Source organism: Sylvia atricapilla, chromosome 5, assembly GCF_009819655.1.
Source record: "Sylvia atricapilla isolate bSylAtr1 chromosome 5, bSylAtr1.pri, whole genome shotgun sequence".
NCBI classification, from domain to species: Eukaryota; Metazoa; Chordata; class Aves; order Passeriformes; family Sylviidae; genus Sylvia; species Sylvia atricapilla.
In genome coordinates, this window is record NC_089144.1 from 72,072,382 (window position 1) to 72,087,955 (window position 15,574).

The 15,574-nt window shown below is 42.6% G+C and overlaps 1 protein-coding gene across 1 annotated transcript; it reads right to left on the reverse strand.

Moving 5' to 3' along the window:
• Positions 1-358: 358 nt before the first annotated feature.
• On the reverse strand, positions 359-14,983 carry CSF2RB (colony stimulating factor 2 receptor subunit beta). Its single transcript, XM_066320167.1, has 14 exons — positions 14,790-14,983; positions 13,769-13,864; positions 10,809-10,938; positions 8,635-8,819; positions 8,158-8,306; positions 7,118-7,289; positions 6,895-7,027; positions 6,635-6,795; positions 5,624-5,769; positions 5,349-5,523; positions 4,291-4,381; positions 3,949-4,018; positions 3,067-3,170; positions 359-2,780 (listed from the first exon to the last, which is right to left on the reverse strand). The coding sequence occupies exons 2-14, from the start codon at positions 13,836-13,838 to the stop codon at positions 1,577-1,579; spliced, it is 2,790 nt and encodes a 929-aa protein (XP_066176264.1). The 5' UTR covers positions 13,839-13,864; positions 14,790-14,983; the 3' UTR covers positions 359-1,576.
• Positions 14,984-15,574: the final 591 nt, after the last annotated feature.

Genomic DNA, 15,574 nt, shown 5'->3' on the forward strand with positions numbered 1-15,574 from the left:
AAGAGATTAAAAAAACCTCATTGATTGCAAAAGGTCTAAATTGCAAATCTCTCAAAGTGTTCATCACTATTCTCTATCAGAGACTACAATTGCCTGCCTTCTGCTGTGAAGAGCACCAAGTTCAATTTGCACACCTTTCAGATTTAAAACAGTATTTACAAGGAATAAATTCTCAAAAATCCAAATTATTTCACTCTAATTTCTGAATCAGCACAGTCTCACTAACCCAGCAGGAGGAATTGGGTGGCACAAACAGAACACATTTTCTCTGTCAAGTAATACAACAAAGTCAGGAGAAAATGTCCTACCTCACATATAGCATAGCTGAACCTATAGAATTTTTTGATACCTGAGCAAATGAGCTAATAGTAATTTTATTGTAAACACAGTATTTTTAACATATGAAATGAAATACTTATAGGAAGAAATAATATGTTTACTAATACAGATTATATATTTCAAATAAAAATACGGTTTTTTGGAAGTCAAGTCTACCTTCAGGTCTGAAACCAAAGCCTTTCCACTGATTACAGAGTAGCAGTTCTGAACAAATGCTCTTATCTTGTACCACTTTCTATACAGCAAAACTGGGAAAAAAGGTTTCCCCTTCCTCAACTCTCATTATTTAAGGAAAAAAAAAAAAAAACCAAACTAATAATCAACATTTTAGGATGAAGTATATAATGCATAAACAGTCAATAAACCATAAAGAAAATTCTATAGTACTTCAACACTTAGAAATAGAAGAACCCCAGCAGTTGACAGGCTTGTGCACCTTCCCAGCACCTCTTACCTGCCATTTTCTGTTATCTGCCCCACTCCCTCTCACTGAGCTTTAGGAGCCTTTGGGTTTTCCTTCAGTAACATTTCTTCTTTCAGATGGTTCTCTACAACTTGCTTTATGTGTCCCAGTCATATTTCCTTCTTATCCTTTGAATCCACTGTGATATACTGCACATTACCGTTAAGAAAGTTTTCCTGGATTTCAACAATTTTTTTCTGATTTTTTTTTTATTTACACTTCTGTAACTGTCTGGCTTTTTTTTTCATATTAGACAATACCTATTTCATGCCATAGTGGAAAGGCAGAGATACAGAAAAGCGAGAAGTTGCTTGGTGACTTTTAGAGCTATTTTACAAGTTCACAGAAATTAAACAAAACTGCTTTTAAGGATAGAACTTTTCTTTCCAAGGTTTCCAAGCTTGTCTTCTTCTGATAGCATTCCAAGCTGTTAAGTCTGCATTTCCTGCCACATGTTTTGCCAAGCAATCTGATATAACTGCAAGATGATTGCAATGTATTACAGGATCATGAGGAGGATAAACTGTTCATCATGGATAAGCCAAAAAGTTTGAAAAACACTAAAGGGTAATATTTGTGTTGTCTTTCATGCCCAATCTGTGAAGACCACTGAGAATGATACCGAGCTACTTCAAGTTTTTTAACACATTGTTTTGGAAGCTTGAAAATGGAACTGGTGTTTATTTGTTCCTAGTTTTGAGGGTTCATTTTCACCATATAGTTGCAACCTCTTTCAGTTAGCTGTCTCTTTGGTATTCATTAATATTTATCCATTTAACAGATTTCTTTGATCCTTAAAGATTGCTGCCAGGAAAAGTAATCATCTGATTTCAGGTTTTTGAAAAGCTGAATGGCTTGTATTTTTTCTGTCTTCCATACATCCTTTTCCTTGCCTGTGCTGGATTCATCATCACACAAAGTCTGCCCAAGTGTTGTCTCGCCGTCAGAAAGTTGCTTGACCTGGTGGTCTTTGTGACTATTCTCCATCTTCACAATGGACTTTAGGCTGTGGAAACAATAGTCGCCAACCTGGCAAAGGAAAACTGGCTCAGTGCTGTCAGGGTTTAACACCACCAAGTTGTCTTCTGACAAAGGCTGCTTTCTAGGAATACCATTTTCCTTCTGTAAGACAAGCAAAGAAATCTTTGTGGGGTTTGAATGTTCGTGGAGACCTTCAGGCACCGTAAGATAGTCGCCAAACATATCCGGGTGCAATTCAGGAGATGAGGTTGGTGCTTGGCCTGAAACTGGGATCGTGACACCCGTTTTCCTCAGGGAAAACTCATGGCAAGAGTGGTCACCGCCAGGCTGGGGCTCCTGTGAGCCACAGGAGGATTCCTCAGCTGTGATAAGTGCAGGATGAGTGGAGGTACTGGCTGATGGCAGTAACTGGCTGTCTGTGGTGATGTACTCCAAGGGACACTGCTGAGGAGATGTGGTACAGCTGAGAGCCATTGGAGAGTTTTGCTCCTCTGTTCCCTTGTTGGTGCTTTTCCCAGAAGCTTGGGAGGCCTGCGAGACGTCTTCCTTGTCACTGAGGTGCTGCATCATTTCCTTGGGATCTGGCAGCAGGTACTTCGGAGGAGATGCTTCAGGCTGTTCTTGCCTCTGTGAGGCCTGGGGAGAGTCTTCTCTTGGGAGAGTCACGTACTGAAGGGAAACTGATTTCTTACTGAGTCCCACAGGGTCTGTTTCCAGGGTCTGATGTATATCAGGGTGGGATGACACCACTGGGCTGTACAAGTACGGACCATTGAAAGCAAAGCAAGGGTTTGCTGTGTGGGAAGTGATACTTGCATCAGCACTGTTTCTCCTTAAGATGGGAAAGGAATGACCAGCACACATACTGGAGCAGGCAACTGGGGTGTGCTCTGACTCATTTAAAGCGTGGTATGAGTTCTGTAGGTCCAGTGTAACAGGGGAAACATCTGTCTTCTTATTCTGCTCTTCAATGCACTCTGCCAAAGTCTTCACCTGCCTAAATGTGGGAAAGGTAAAAGTTGATCACGAGAGAGATTATTGTTTTAAACACAAAATATAAACCAATCTTAGTTGAAAACACACATAACTACAAATAGGCTTAGAAAAAAAAAATTCTTGCAGATGCAGTTACCTCTGTAGTAAAAAATTTAATCTCCTCCTTAAAAGCAACTTAGAAAGGATTTTTAGTGACAGAACATTTGATTATATTCTGCCATGACACAGAAGGTCTGCCAGGTCTTAGAGACTATCCACAGTGTCAGTATCATGTGCTGTTTGCTCACCTGTCCACAACTTGAAGGAAGCTAGCCTGCTCCATCTTCTCTGAAATGTTGTATTTGTTGAAGTCCAGCTGGTTGCCTGTTGCCCAACTTCCCAAATGTCCTTTCTGAAAATGAAAAAGCAGACATGACCAAAGTGCAGCATCTCACTGGCAGTAGAATCAGGAATTGTACATTCCTTGTGGACAAAGAAAACAAATAGGAGAGCCGATAGCACTTGGTTACAGGGATACAACTTCACTAATGCAACTCAAAGGTATGTTCTCCTCTCCAGAAGATGGTTTCTTCAAACCCATATTGCCTTACCACTTTACCACTGACCTAACTAGAAGTACTCAGTGAGCCAACTAGGAAAGATGCCCTCCTAAACTTGTTGTTTGTGAGTAGAGGACTTAAGGGACTTGACAGTAGGTGGTTGTCTTGGCCACAGTGATCATGAAATGATTGAGTTCAAAATTTTCAGAGTAATGAGAAAAAAGAAAAAGGAACAGTAGAGTTGCTGCTCTGGACTTCAAGAGGGCAAACTTCAAGCTGTTCAGGGAGCTACTTGGCAGTGTCCCCTAGGAACCTGCTTTTGAGAGTTGGTGAGTCCACAAGTGCCAGGCAGGTTTTAAGAATCCCCTTTTAAAAGCACAGGATCAGGAAATTTTAAAGTACTGCAAAATTTTTTACATTGATTTTAAATCACAGTTGTGCTGACAAGCACAGCACAAAGAGGTCTGTGAAATGTAAGAGCACTATTCTCTTGAGTAGGACCAGAACTTCTCCTAAAAACAAGGCATCTGTTCATTATGGACTAGGAAACAAGAAGAGCTCTTAAGATTATTGAAGGTCCTGAAAAAGAAAGAGAAATAATGAATCCTTCAAGGGACAGTTCCCTCTTACCCCCAGGTAGCTCTGGATCAGGAGACTCTTGCTGGGGTTTGGAATCTTTTCCTCCCACATTTTCTTCTTCCTGCAGCAAGACCACAGTTTTCAAGATTTTCTTCTCGACATGGCTGCTACCAGAAAATATACATCCCATACAGAGAGTACTGCTCAGCACAGCGAGGCACAACCCAGGCACTGGCACAGCACCACCCAACCCTCTCCCTTGCACAGCCCTGCACTTGGCTGCCCACCAAGGCTCATCTCCACACAAACCTCTCTCCTGGAGGACAAGAAGTGCCTCAGACTTGATGCCACCCACATGGACTGCTAAGTGTCCGTGTTGCAGTGCAAGCCTACCTGAGGAAATACTTATAGCTGCAGTAAGCAACTATCAGCAAAGTGATGATGAGAGCTGGGAGCGTCACTGGGAGAACCACAGGTGCCAGAACTGAAACAGAGAAAAGAGAAAAAACCATCCACCTGCAGAGTGACTGTTTCCTGCAACAGGTTTTTCACTCTGGCCACTGTTGAGGGAATTTGATATGTGAAGGAACGGGATCATAGAGCCTTCAAACTGTTGGAATATCCTCCAAAGTGGGACAGGCCAAACGTGACCTGGACAACATACTGACCAAAGGATTTCATTATTTCCTTTACTTATTTGCTTCTTAGCTTTTACTGACATCAGAATTAAACATTTTAAGCTAATAAAAAGATGGTTATGAACCTCACTCCACCATGAACAACAAGCATGACATCTTAAGTCTGCCTGACTCTGCACAGTTCTGAGGAAATTACAACAGCACACTAATTTCTTCCTGAACAAACAAATCAAAATTTGCCCACAGTATAACCACTACAACCTTCCTCAGGACAAATCATGCAAGATCATATTACTTTTAGCAAAAGATTGTATGATGGCAGACATTCTGCCTCTAAGTCCATAAACAGCAAAAACATGTAAAGATTTTATCTCCAGCAGACTCCACTGTGTGTTTTACACAAACTTACAGTCACTCTGCAAATATAAAAAGCTGATGGCTTATGTTCTGTCTTCTTAAAGTATCAGGCTCTTTAGTCACTGACAGCAGAATTGGCTACTGAAATCAGAAAGTAATGATAATCTTTCAGGCAGGATGTCTTCGATTCATTCTCCACATGGAAAACGTTATGGTTGGTTGTACTCACCTTATGAAGGCAAGTGAAAAAGAAGCTTAAAAGGTCATTCACTTCCTTCCCTAACATTGTGGATGTATGGCAAGGATGCAGGCAGGGCAGCTGCCTTGGTAAGTGACTCCAGCTAGGCCATGGGCATCTCACTCCAACCCCAGCTGAGAGAATGTGTTATACTAAAGAGCCATTCCAGCCATTAACAGTCCAGCAAAACCTGACACAAGCAGCTGCATGAAAAGTACCATTCTCAGTTTTCCAGGTGAACTCCTCACTCCATTCACTCCAAGGTCCCTCATATTCCAGAGGCCTATTCACCCTTGCACGCATTTTCCCCCTATATTCTGTAGATGCTGCCAGCATCTGCAGGGTGAAGATGAAGGGAGGTTCATCATTGCTGATATTTAACTCCTGGAGAGTCTGGGGAGAGGGGAGGAGCACAAATGACAGAGGTGAGAAGAACTGTCTTTCTATTTGACCAGCAAAGAAATATCCATGACTCTTGGACTTTGTAAGTTACCTGTTCCTGTCGGTTGTTTTCCCAGTACTTGACTTGGTATCTCTGTGTTATGAAGCTGTAGCTCATGTTGTGTTTTATCCACCTTAGCTCATACTCTTGGTTCTCTGTTGCTGTTACTGACACATTTGCAGGCGGCAGCACCTGAACTGGAACACAATGAATGTCTCAGAGAACTTACCAACCTACTGGTCCAGTGCTCTCTTTCCACATTGTGAATCATTTCCAGGGACTGAAAACAAGGGGGTTTTGTGTAATTTAAAATGGCTTAGCTTTTTAACACTTCTTAGCTCTGCGTTTTCAAGTCAAATACCACAGTAGACCACTAAATAAGGGAAAATCCATACCCATGAATACTAACAGCATTCCCCCTGTACAGAAAAGCAGCAAAGCAATAGTTTTGTCTGTACTTGTTTACCACATTTCCAGAAATTTTCAGTTCTCTTGGAGCTACCTCCTGATATTTTCACCCACTGCAGGAGCTGCCCTAGTTTTAGAGTTTGAAAAGTCACCCAAATACCTTCAGATACATGTGGGCAGAGATGGCCTACCCAGTGCACCTCACTGGGCAAAGGTTTCCTGTCTCATCCAGTGTTCCAGGGGCCACTGCACAAAGCCACAAGAGCTCGCTGGCTTCTTGAGAAATCACAGTGACACACTCCTACTCACCACAAACACCTCTCACCACAGTCCCCTGTCACCTGCAACACTCATGAATGTGAATCACAGCAAAGTTAGCAGGGTGGCCAATGTTCACTGAGAAGTTCCGGGTCACAACTTGGATTTTGCACAACAGTTTCCATCACTGTCACCTTCTTCAGACTAACAAGTGCCGCTGAGGAACTCCACACCTACACCCCAGAACTCTGACCTGATACAGTCCCTTTCTTCATCAGTGATTGTTCCATTTCCCACTCACTTTTCCTCATCACCACTGTCCTCAGCACCACTTGCTCAGACAGGCAACTCTCCACGAAACAAGAAGGAGAAGCAAGAAACAACACAGAAACTCACTGTTTTTGTAGGCTTCAATCAGTTTGTCCTCTGTCTTGGCCCGGACAGACACATGATATTGGCTCTGGCTGCTGGAATTGCTAACGGGGATCTCACAGCTCTGGACCACATATACGGTGTGGGGCAAAGCCTTCTCGTGCACAGGAGAGCACTCCTCTTCTCTGAGGGGAAGGAAGAGGATGGATGGAAATCAGGGGAATGGGACAGGCAGAAACCCCATGGGAGAGGCACGGGCACACTGCCGTGGGCAGAGCACATACCCTGATGTTGGGGTGGCCCTGAAGAACAAGCCAAAGAGGATGGAGGTGGTGATCACTCTCTTCACTTCCCAGCTGCATGTCAGACGATCTCCACCACTGAAGAGGCAGCGAAGGTTCCTGGGCTGAAGGCCACCTTCAGAGAACACAAGCGCGAGGTTAGTGACCAGAAAGTTCTGGCTTCTCAGTTTCCAACCCTGCACAGCCCCACTCCATCCCATGCTACCTTCGGTGGTCTTCCACAACACCTCCACGCTCCACTTGCTGTACTGCCCAGAGAAGCCACTGGCCTGCCCTGGTCTGGCTCGCACACGGGCAACGTAGCTGCTCCCTGGGACAAGGTCCTCATGGCTGAGACTGCAGTGGGTGGTGTTGGAGAGCAAGCGCGAGACAGCTTCCTGTGGTTGGGGGAGAGGAAAGGGTGCAGGGAATTGGGGAACAGAGAGGTGGAGGAACACAGGCAAAGAGTGAGAGGAGGACTTGACTGCGAGGCTGCGTCTCCAACAGTCTCACAGGTGTGATGGTCCATGGACATACTGCCATGAGGTGCTTGCTCAGTGCTGCACAGGAGGGGCTCCAGCGTGTGCTGCAGCACAACTCAGAAACGGCAAGGCGTGGCCGCTGTCAGGCACAATCTCCCCCAGCAACAAGTAGCAAATTCCTGCACCTTGCAAAGTCCAGACTATCTTCTGCTCCAGCTACACATGTTCACAGCACTGCTCAGAATTTTGTGGGAATCTGGCCAAGATAATTCCCTTAAAATCTAAAGATCAGGCTGACAGGTAGAGAACAGAAACATGTGCAGATCTAGAGAAATGATAGGGCAAAAGATATGGACTCTTAAAAACTTAAAAAAAAAAAAAAAAAAAACCCAAAACATATGTCTCAAATGGGGAGCAACTTCAAATGTATTTTGCTGTTTTCCCCACATGAACCCACAGCCTTCTGCTGGAATGTGATTTAATTCAGTTTAAGAGGGATTCAACTCCTGCTCAAATCCAAGTACAGTGGTTGGGGATTTCTTTGAGTGGAGAAGAGATCTTTGCATTCAGTTCAGCATTCAGTTCAGGAAAAATGGTACTTCACTGGAGAAGCCACTTGCTAACAAAAAGAGAGCCCTTTCCACCTGACCCAAAACAACACTGGTACCTCTTCACAGCCCTTGAGAATGGAAAGACCATTCATTCACACAACTTTTACCACAGATTTTCAACTGCCCAAAATGGTGCAGCCCAAACCAGGACAGCTCAGCTCCTCTGCTCTTACCTCCCAGGACTCCCACTCCTGCTTGTAAGTGACTTCATAGTCCAGTGCATTGCCCAACCCTTGGTTTCCATCAGCTGTTTTCCAGGTCAGCAAGAAGTCTCCTGATGTCATTGAGCTGACTGAGAGGTTTTGAGGTGGGAGGGGCTGAACTGGAAGGTGAAGGTACAGTGCATGAGAGGAGATAATAAGGAAATTTCACATAGAGGGGAAGAAAATATCTAGGTAAGTTTCCCCATTTCCAGAGTATCTTATCCCTGACAGACCAAGTACCTCCTGCTTGACTAGCTCCTGAGATGATACGAGATCCAGCTGCTCTCAGAAAGTTGCCTTCTGCTCTGCCTGCCCAACCCTCTCAAAGTGGAACTCTTTGGCAGTTTTCACAATGGAAGTGGAATTCAATTCCAGATGAACGGTAAATAAATTTTCAAAACTCCTTAAAATTCATTGGGAAATGAGGATTCAGTATTTAAGTCTTACCATTTTGGAAAATATCAACATCCAGTTCTGTTTGAAGCACTTTTTTAGGTCTGAAGCCATAAATATCGTCTACCCCTATTCCAAAATAGTCTGTAGTCTTGTGGCAGACCCAGTGCACATACTCATCTGGAGTTTCATGTGAGTAATTTTCTGTCTGGCGTTTGCAAAACATGTCCTTGTTCTCCCTGTGTACAGAGAAAGGGATCTATAAATATCTGATCTGAAGACCTGTAGTTAATGTAAAATTAAACACCTGAAACCAATTTCATCCCATCCTGCTGTTATAAATCATGAGGGCACTTATATCCTTTTCTCACTGTTCCTATTAGTCCTAGTTTGCATCGGTTAACATGAGAAACATTTTTAACACCGGAATTTTGCTTCCCCATTTCAAAGTCATGCAGCAGAATGTTACAGTGCCAGTTTATTTTTGTTACTTTTTTAGCCTAGCTCTATGTAATCTCATATTTTTAGGTGACAAATAGTATGATGAAAATGAACATCATGTAAATACACCTTTTACTCAGAGTTAAAGGCCATAAAACTTCTGATAATCCTAAGCTTCTTGAAGACTTTCATTTTGAAGTACCAGAAAAACACTTAGAAAAAGATTCTCAACCAAAATGTATTTCAGTGTCCTTAGTAGTTCTGTTCTGCCAAGGGATCTTAAGCATTCATTAAAGATTTCACCCACAATGTTAATCATCCTTTCAGATGGCCTTTCTCCAGGCCAAGGAGCATCGTGAGAATTAGAAACAATTTTTTAAACTAGGCAGGAGAGGATATCTTCGTGTGGTTGCACTAGCCTTCGCTGCTGGAGAGATGCTTTGCTTCTTTATGTACCCTGTGGAATTTTGTTTGTGCTTATGGCTTCATTCCCAGTATATTATCTTGTTCCAGCTCAGATGAGAAGTCTTAAGTTGTGAATATTTAAGGCCAAATACTCTCTTCCAGGACAGGATGGAGTCTTCTAGCCAACTATATGTCAGCAAGCATTATTCAGCACTACGGCTATTTTTATAAATTGGGTATTAGCAAGGAAACCAGGGATATTGCTGAAGTATAGATTGCACACTGCAGTGTGTGCATAGCCTTAACCAAAAGAGTCAACCCAAGGGGTGTGAAGTCCTGAAGAATCTACTCACCAGCATTACCTTACAGTTTAAGGTTTACTCAACTATTCTTAATCCATGAGCTGATCCTGTTTAATTGTTGGCTATTTTGATTTCAAAATCAAAATGGTTTTTCTGTGGGACTGCCCGTGTTTAATACTTGCTTGTCTGATTAGTTCATCTCAGTTGTTTCATGATCCACACACTTCATCATGTAACAATGTTTCAGAGAATCCTTCAAAAGTCCAAGGAACTTTAGATCCTCTTTTCCCAGAAGGATTTAACTTCAAGGTCCAGAACCTGCAAGTTCTTCCACTGTTTTCATCTGCTTATAAGTCTATTAATTTCCTCTTGTTTGCAATAAAATCAAGAGTTCTTCCTCTTTCCTTTTCTTCATGTATCCTCAGACTCTAAATAATTTTCTTCTCAACCCTCCATCTTTGCCTTCTTCTCTCCCTTAACTATTCTTCCATTTCTGTCCATCCTTACCCTCACCAAAGATCCAGTCTGATGATTAGATTCCCTTTTGAAAAGGAAACACATGTAACAGAGAGATACTGTCATGAACACACCAGTATCTCTGGGAGGAAAACTGATGGCACAGATAGAGAACTTACCAGTTCTCTCTATCTCATAAATATACAATCTACATATATTTCTCAAAAGTTATCAAAACCACACTCTCAGTGATGCTCCAAAGTGAGTAAAATGACAGCGGGAATGTCTTCCTGCTTTAGGGTTTACAATACTCTCACTTGTTACGACACCTCCTTCTCCCCAAATGCTGATTATTAGCAGCCTATATGCCCCACCTTACTTCAGATCTATGATCTTACACCAAAATTATGGGAAATAATTGTAATGGTGATAAAAAAACCCTCCACTGGCAGAGCCTATTCATTCCTCTCCTCCTGAGGCCTCAGAGCAGTCACAAGTTTTGCTTAATTCAAAAAGAGAGGTGGATGTGCTTTCTAAAACCTTGACTGCTTGTGCCCAGGATTCCAAGTTATGGCAAATTTCCCTTTGGACTTTTATCTAGTTCAGCACATTTCAGGTACTTACATTTTAATATTATCCCTTTGGTAAAGAATCATACCAACGAGGTCATGAGCCTCTGAATGCTCCATCCATGTGCATGTCACCTGTGAATTGTAGTCATTGTAGCACTTCAAGCTTTTCATTGGGATACTCTCTGGGAAAGGAATCCAGGTAAAAAAATCGCAGTGATTAAAAACATAAACGGTGAGAGATAGCAAGAATGGTTAAGGCACTGATAACAGTATTCTCCTCTTGGCACCAGAAAACACACAGACTCATAGAAATGTTTGGGTTGGAAGGGACCTGAAAGATCATGTAGTTCTGACCCTTCTGCCATGGGCAGGGACACCTTCCACTGCACCACTTTCCTCAGAGCTCCAGTCAATCTGGCCCTGAACATCTCCAGGGATGGGGCATGACTCTGTGAAAATGTGACCATTCTGCACATCTCCACAACACACAAGTGTCCAAACCAGGCTACAACTAACAACAACAAAGTGAAATCTGTTGGGAAAGATCTATCAGGGAAACCTTATAAATATAATTGCTTAGCAGAGATTCTGAAAATATGAAACCTATAATCGAAATAGAAATGAAAGCTGACTTTGAGTTGTAGGATACTGAGTCTTAGTTACTATACAACCTGAAAACAATAGCCTAGCTAGCTGCAGGAGAATCCCTTCGGATTGAACAATCCCTTTCTGCTGGCTCAGGGATCCAAAGGTCAATGTAGCAAAACAGAAGTCTAAAGAGTAGTTTTTAGAGTTTAAAATATAACACAGTGTGGTAATAGAGTAGTTCTTATAGACTGTATGTAAATTCTATAGGATTTTGTGTCTTGTGTTGGTTGGTCACTGTAAATTAGAATATTCATCACAAAAGGAGATGTATTGTAACAAGGACCTCACTCTTTTAACTCTCTTACCTCTTAACTCTTACTCTTACCTCTCCTCTTAACTCTCACCCTTCCTCTTCCCCCTGTTCTCGCTCTCCTGCTCTCTTCCCCCTGCCCTTTGCTCTCTCACTCCCTTCTCTCTCAGCTCTCACCCTGCTGTTCTCTCTCCCTCTCTCTTTGGGACTCCCCTCCAGCCCAGGCTGGTGGCTGAAGGCAGGACCCTTTTACTCATGACCCTTGCAATAAACCCACATGTTCTAGAATATACAGGCTGGCAGAATTCCTTGTCCCAGCCGTCCACGGATTCACCTACAGAAATCTTTGTGCCTGCATGGCACAGCTCTAGCCAAGGTATCACTTTTCAAACACTGAGTATTTCCAAGGATTAGTAGATACCATGGTCAGCAGACATAAGATGATAATTTCCTCCTTATGTGTTGCTGTGTGAGCTTCTTTGCTACTAACTTCCCAGTAAAGTTTATAATGCTAGAAAGTCTATTTAAAAGTGAGATGCTCTGGAAATAGCCTTGCTATGACTCAGAAGAATGTCCAAATTTATTTGGCAGAACTAGATTTATGATCCTAAGATGGCCAGACCTCTCATCAAGGGTATTTTTTTTTAAGTTCACAACTGTGAAGCTGAAAAATACAGACTGCCTCTGGCACATGCACTATGAAACAAGCTGCTTTCTTATCCTTCCTTAATTCTCTGCTGGTAATGTAATATCCATGCTGCACTATTAGGATATTGCACCTTCAAGTGACAAAGATCTCAGTGTGCATACATAAGTGTGCTCTCTCAAATAGTATTTCTTGATGAGAGCTTAAAATCACCTTGTTTGAGGAGCTTTTTACAGGCAAAACCCCATCAGAACAGACTGATGCTGTCTTAGCAGGCATAAGAGGGACCCTCCTTTGATCTGCTGAAAACTAGTACAAAGTAAGTTCTATTGCATTCCTTGCATAAGCAGAAAATCGAGCATGCCACATAGAAAAGGGTGGTCTGAACGTGGGGCTAAGGCTCAGAATGCCAAGAACCCAGTCTGACCTGCAAAGTAATACATTTTCCCTCAGAGACCTCCAAGGAAGATATCCTGTAATGGATACTGGGCCAGGCAGCCCAACTCCTCCGGCTACTGCAGACATGAGGCATCTGCATTAGAAAAGGCAGATGTCCACGGGGCCCAACCCCTGACAACACCCTTTTTCTGCTGTCTGTAGGATGGCTATAGGCCTAGCCTTGTGACAGGCATGGTGTACTACATATTGCCAGCTCTGTTAAATCAAATTAGAGGGCGGGGCAGGACAGGGAAGGGAAGGGAAGGGAAGGGAAGGGAAGGGAAGGGAAGGGAAGGGAAGGGAAGGGAAGGGAAGGGAAGGGAAGGGAAGGCAAGGGAAGGGAAGGGAAGGGAAGGGAAGGGAAGGGAAGGGAAGGGAAGGGAAGGGAAGGGAAGGGAAGGGAAGGGAAGGGAAGGGAAGGGAAGGGAAGGGAAGGGAAGGGAAGGGAAGGGAAGGGAAGGGAAGGGAAGGGAAGGGAAGGGAAGGGAAGGGAAGGGAAGGGAAGGGAAGGGAAGGGAAGGGGAAATAAGGTCTCATTGTGTAAGAAAGGAAACACAAGCAATGGATATGGCAGATGGTCTCTTTGTCTGTCAGCTATTCCACAAGAAGAAAATCAGGTCATCTAGATTTTGCTCTTGGTAGCCCCCACCAGAGTCTTGTGTCTGACCACATGTCTCTACTCCTGTGCACTACCATCTGAATTATGCAGCCCTTCATTTTCCTATGTCTTCACTAACTATCAGGGTCTGTCCTCCTTTCCTTCACTCATTTTCCAATCAGCTTGTATATCTCATTCATTTATGCAGTATTTCAACCTGCCCATACCACCAACATACAAACGATTTGGCTGCACATGTACCTGCTACATGCTGGTTTTGATCAGGATGTCTGTTCTCTTACAGCTTAAAAAACAGGAGAAGGAAGACGAAAAGCAAGCAGAAAAAGAGGAAGTGCATTAGCTGAAAGGAGACAGATAAAACAAGAAAAGCAATAATGAAAGGATAAAAGAGAATATCAATTTGTATCTCACCTTGAATGGCTTGAACACTGAAGACCAAATTCAGATCCAGCAGCAGGATGAAAATCTCTTTCATGTTCATATTGTCCTTGGCACAAATGCTTGATCCTAAATCAGAATTTCAGAGTTTTCTTTGCCCACTGGCTACTCTCCTGCCCTGCTTACTGTAGAGCTGTTTATTTTCGTTTCACATAAAGAGAAGTAAAACTGAATAAGGGAACTTCTTTAAGATCACGTTGAAGTGACATTCAGGAAGAACTTCTACCAAGCATTTCTTGTAGGACAAAATCCACATCTTTTTGTTATATCTTGTTGCAATGCACGCAAAGGATGAAGTAAATGTACATTTCCAAGGGAGCGTAGGGATTCAGTCAGCTGAGTAGCAACAAAAAAAATTCTGATTTTTTATGAGAACTCATCCTTAAAATTAATTTCATTCTTCTGCTCTTTATGCTTAAAGCCTTCCTAATGAACCACAACAGTTGTTAATTTCCTTAAAAATATTATCTGAACCACACAGTTCCTAGGAGCTGTAATCCAACCAGCAATCCTGACAGGATTTCCATATTCATTCACTTCGAGAATTTCCTTCAACATACTCCTTTTCTAGGTGCCCCCCAAACAAGTTGCAAACTGTAGACATAGTACCAAAGAAACTAAATTTTTTTTTTTCTGGTGGTTGTAGAGAGTGAAAGTAGATTGAGCAGTTCCAGGACCATGGACCACACTGTTAAATACTTGAATTTAAGTCCTTTTGGCCATCTCTCATTGCTCTCTCAAAATCATAATACACACACCTGCTTAAGCAAATTATAGATCTGAGACTTTTTCTACTATAGAGGAGCATGGAAAAACTCCTTTTAAATTCCTGTTGACTTATAGATTCCCAAATGCCACTTCCTTGGACTGCAAAGAGCTTGCTGAGCCCTTGAATAATCATTGCAGTGAAGGAATCCCTCAATAACTCACAAGACCTTGTATGAGAGCAGACTCTGCTGTTATGCTTCCCCCAGAAAGGAAGCCATTCTCTTACCTGGATCCAGGTGTGAGGCAGATGATTCAGCCTGACTGGTGACTCTCCCTGTCCAGCCTCCCCCCCAGCACCAGAATCCTCTGATGCAGGGATCAGCAAACCCACACTTGCCTAGAACTGGATACAGAAGTACAAACCAACCACAGGATTTTCTTGGCAAGTAAGTCTTCAAAGGAACTGCCACATCTTTTGTGAACCTGAAATGCCAGATTCAGAGAAGCTGACACCCCCCTTTCAAGGAAAGTCCGTACAATTGCACAAAATAGGAAGTTTTACTTCCTATTTTAGCCCCCAAACCACGCACTTAGATGGAACTGTTAGATTAACTGGGAAGGGAGGGAAAGGAAGTTTGTCATTGCCAATCTGTGTGTTGGCAATTTCCAGATCATGAGACTTACGTATTTTAAGAAAGAGAAAAGATTGACTGCAGAAGAAGTAAGAAAGATGAAGGAAGAATTTTCTTCAGTGCTCTTTCTTGCTTTACTCTAGGTTAGACAATCTTCATGGCAGGGATCCCTCTGGACTTTCATTTAACCATCTATATTGGGGAAGAGTGAACTACCTTTATCTCTGTAACTCTTTATTTTGAGTAATATTTCTAAGTTCTACCCGTTTCAACAACAATTAAGAATAAATTATAAGCACTATAGTACATAGGGGAAACAAAAGGAAACTGGTGAGAGTAGTTGATCTGAAGTTAACCGACATCCAAGGCAGCCTAGTCTTTTAATCCAACCATGAAACTTAGTCCAGTAGCCTTCCAAAATTAACCTGAGGAAGGTTAG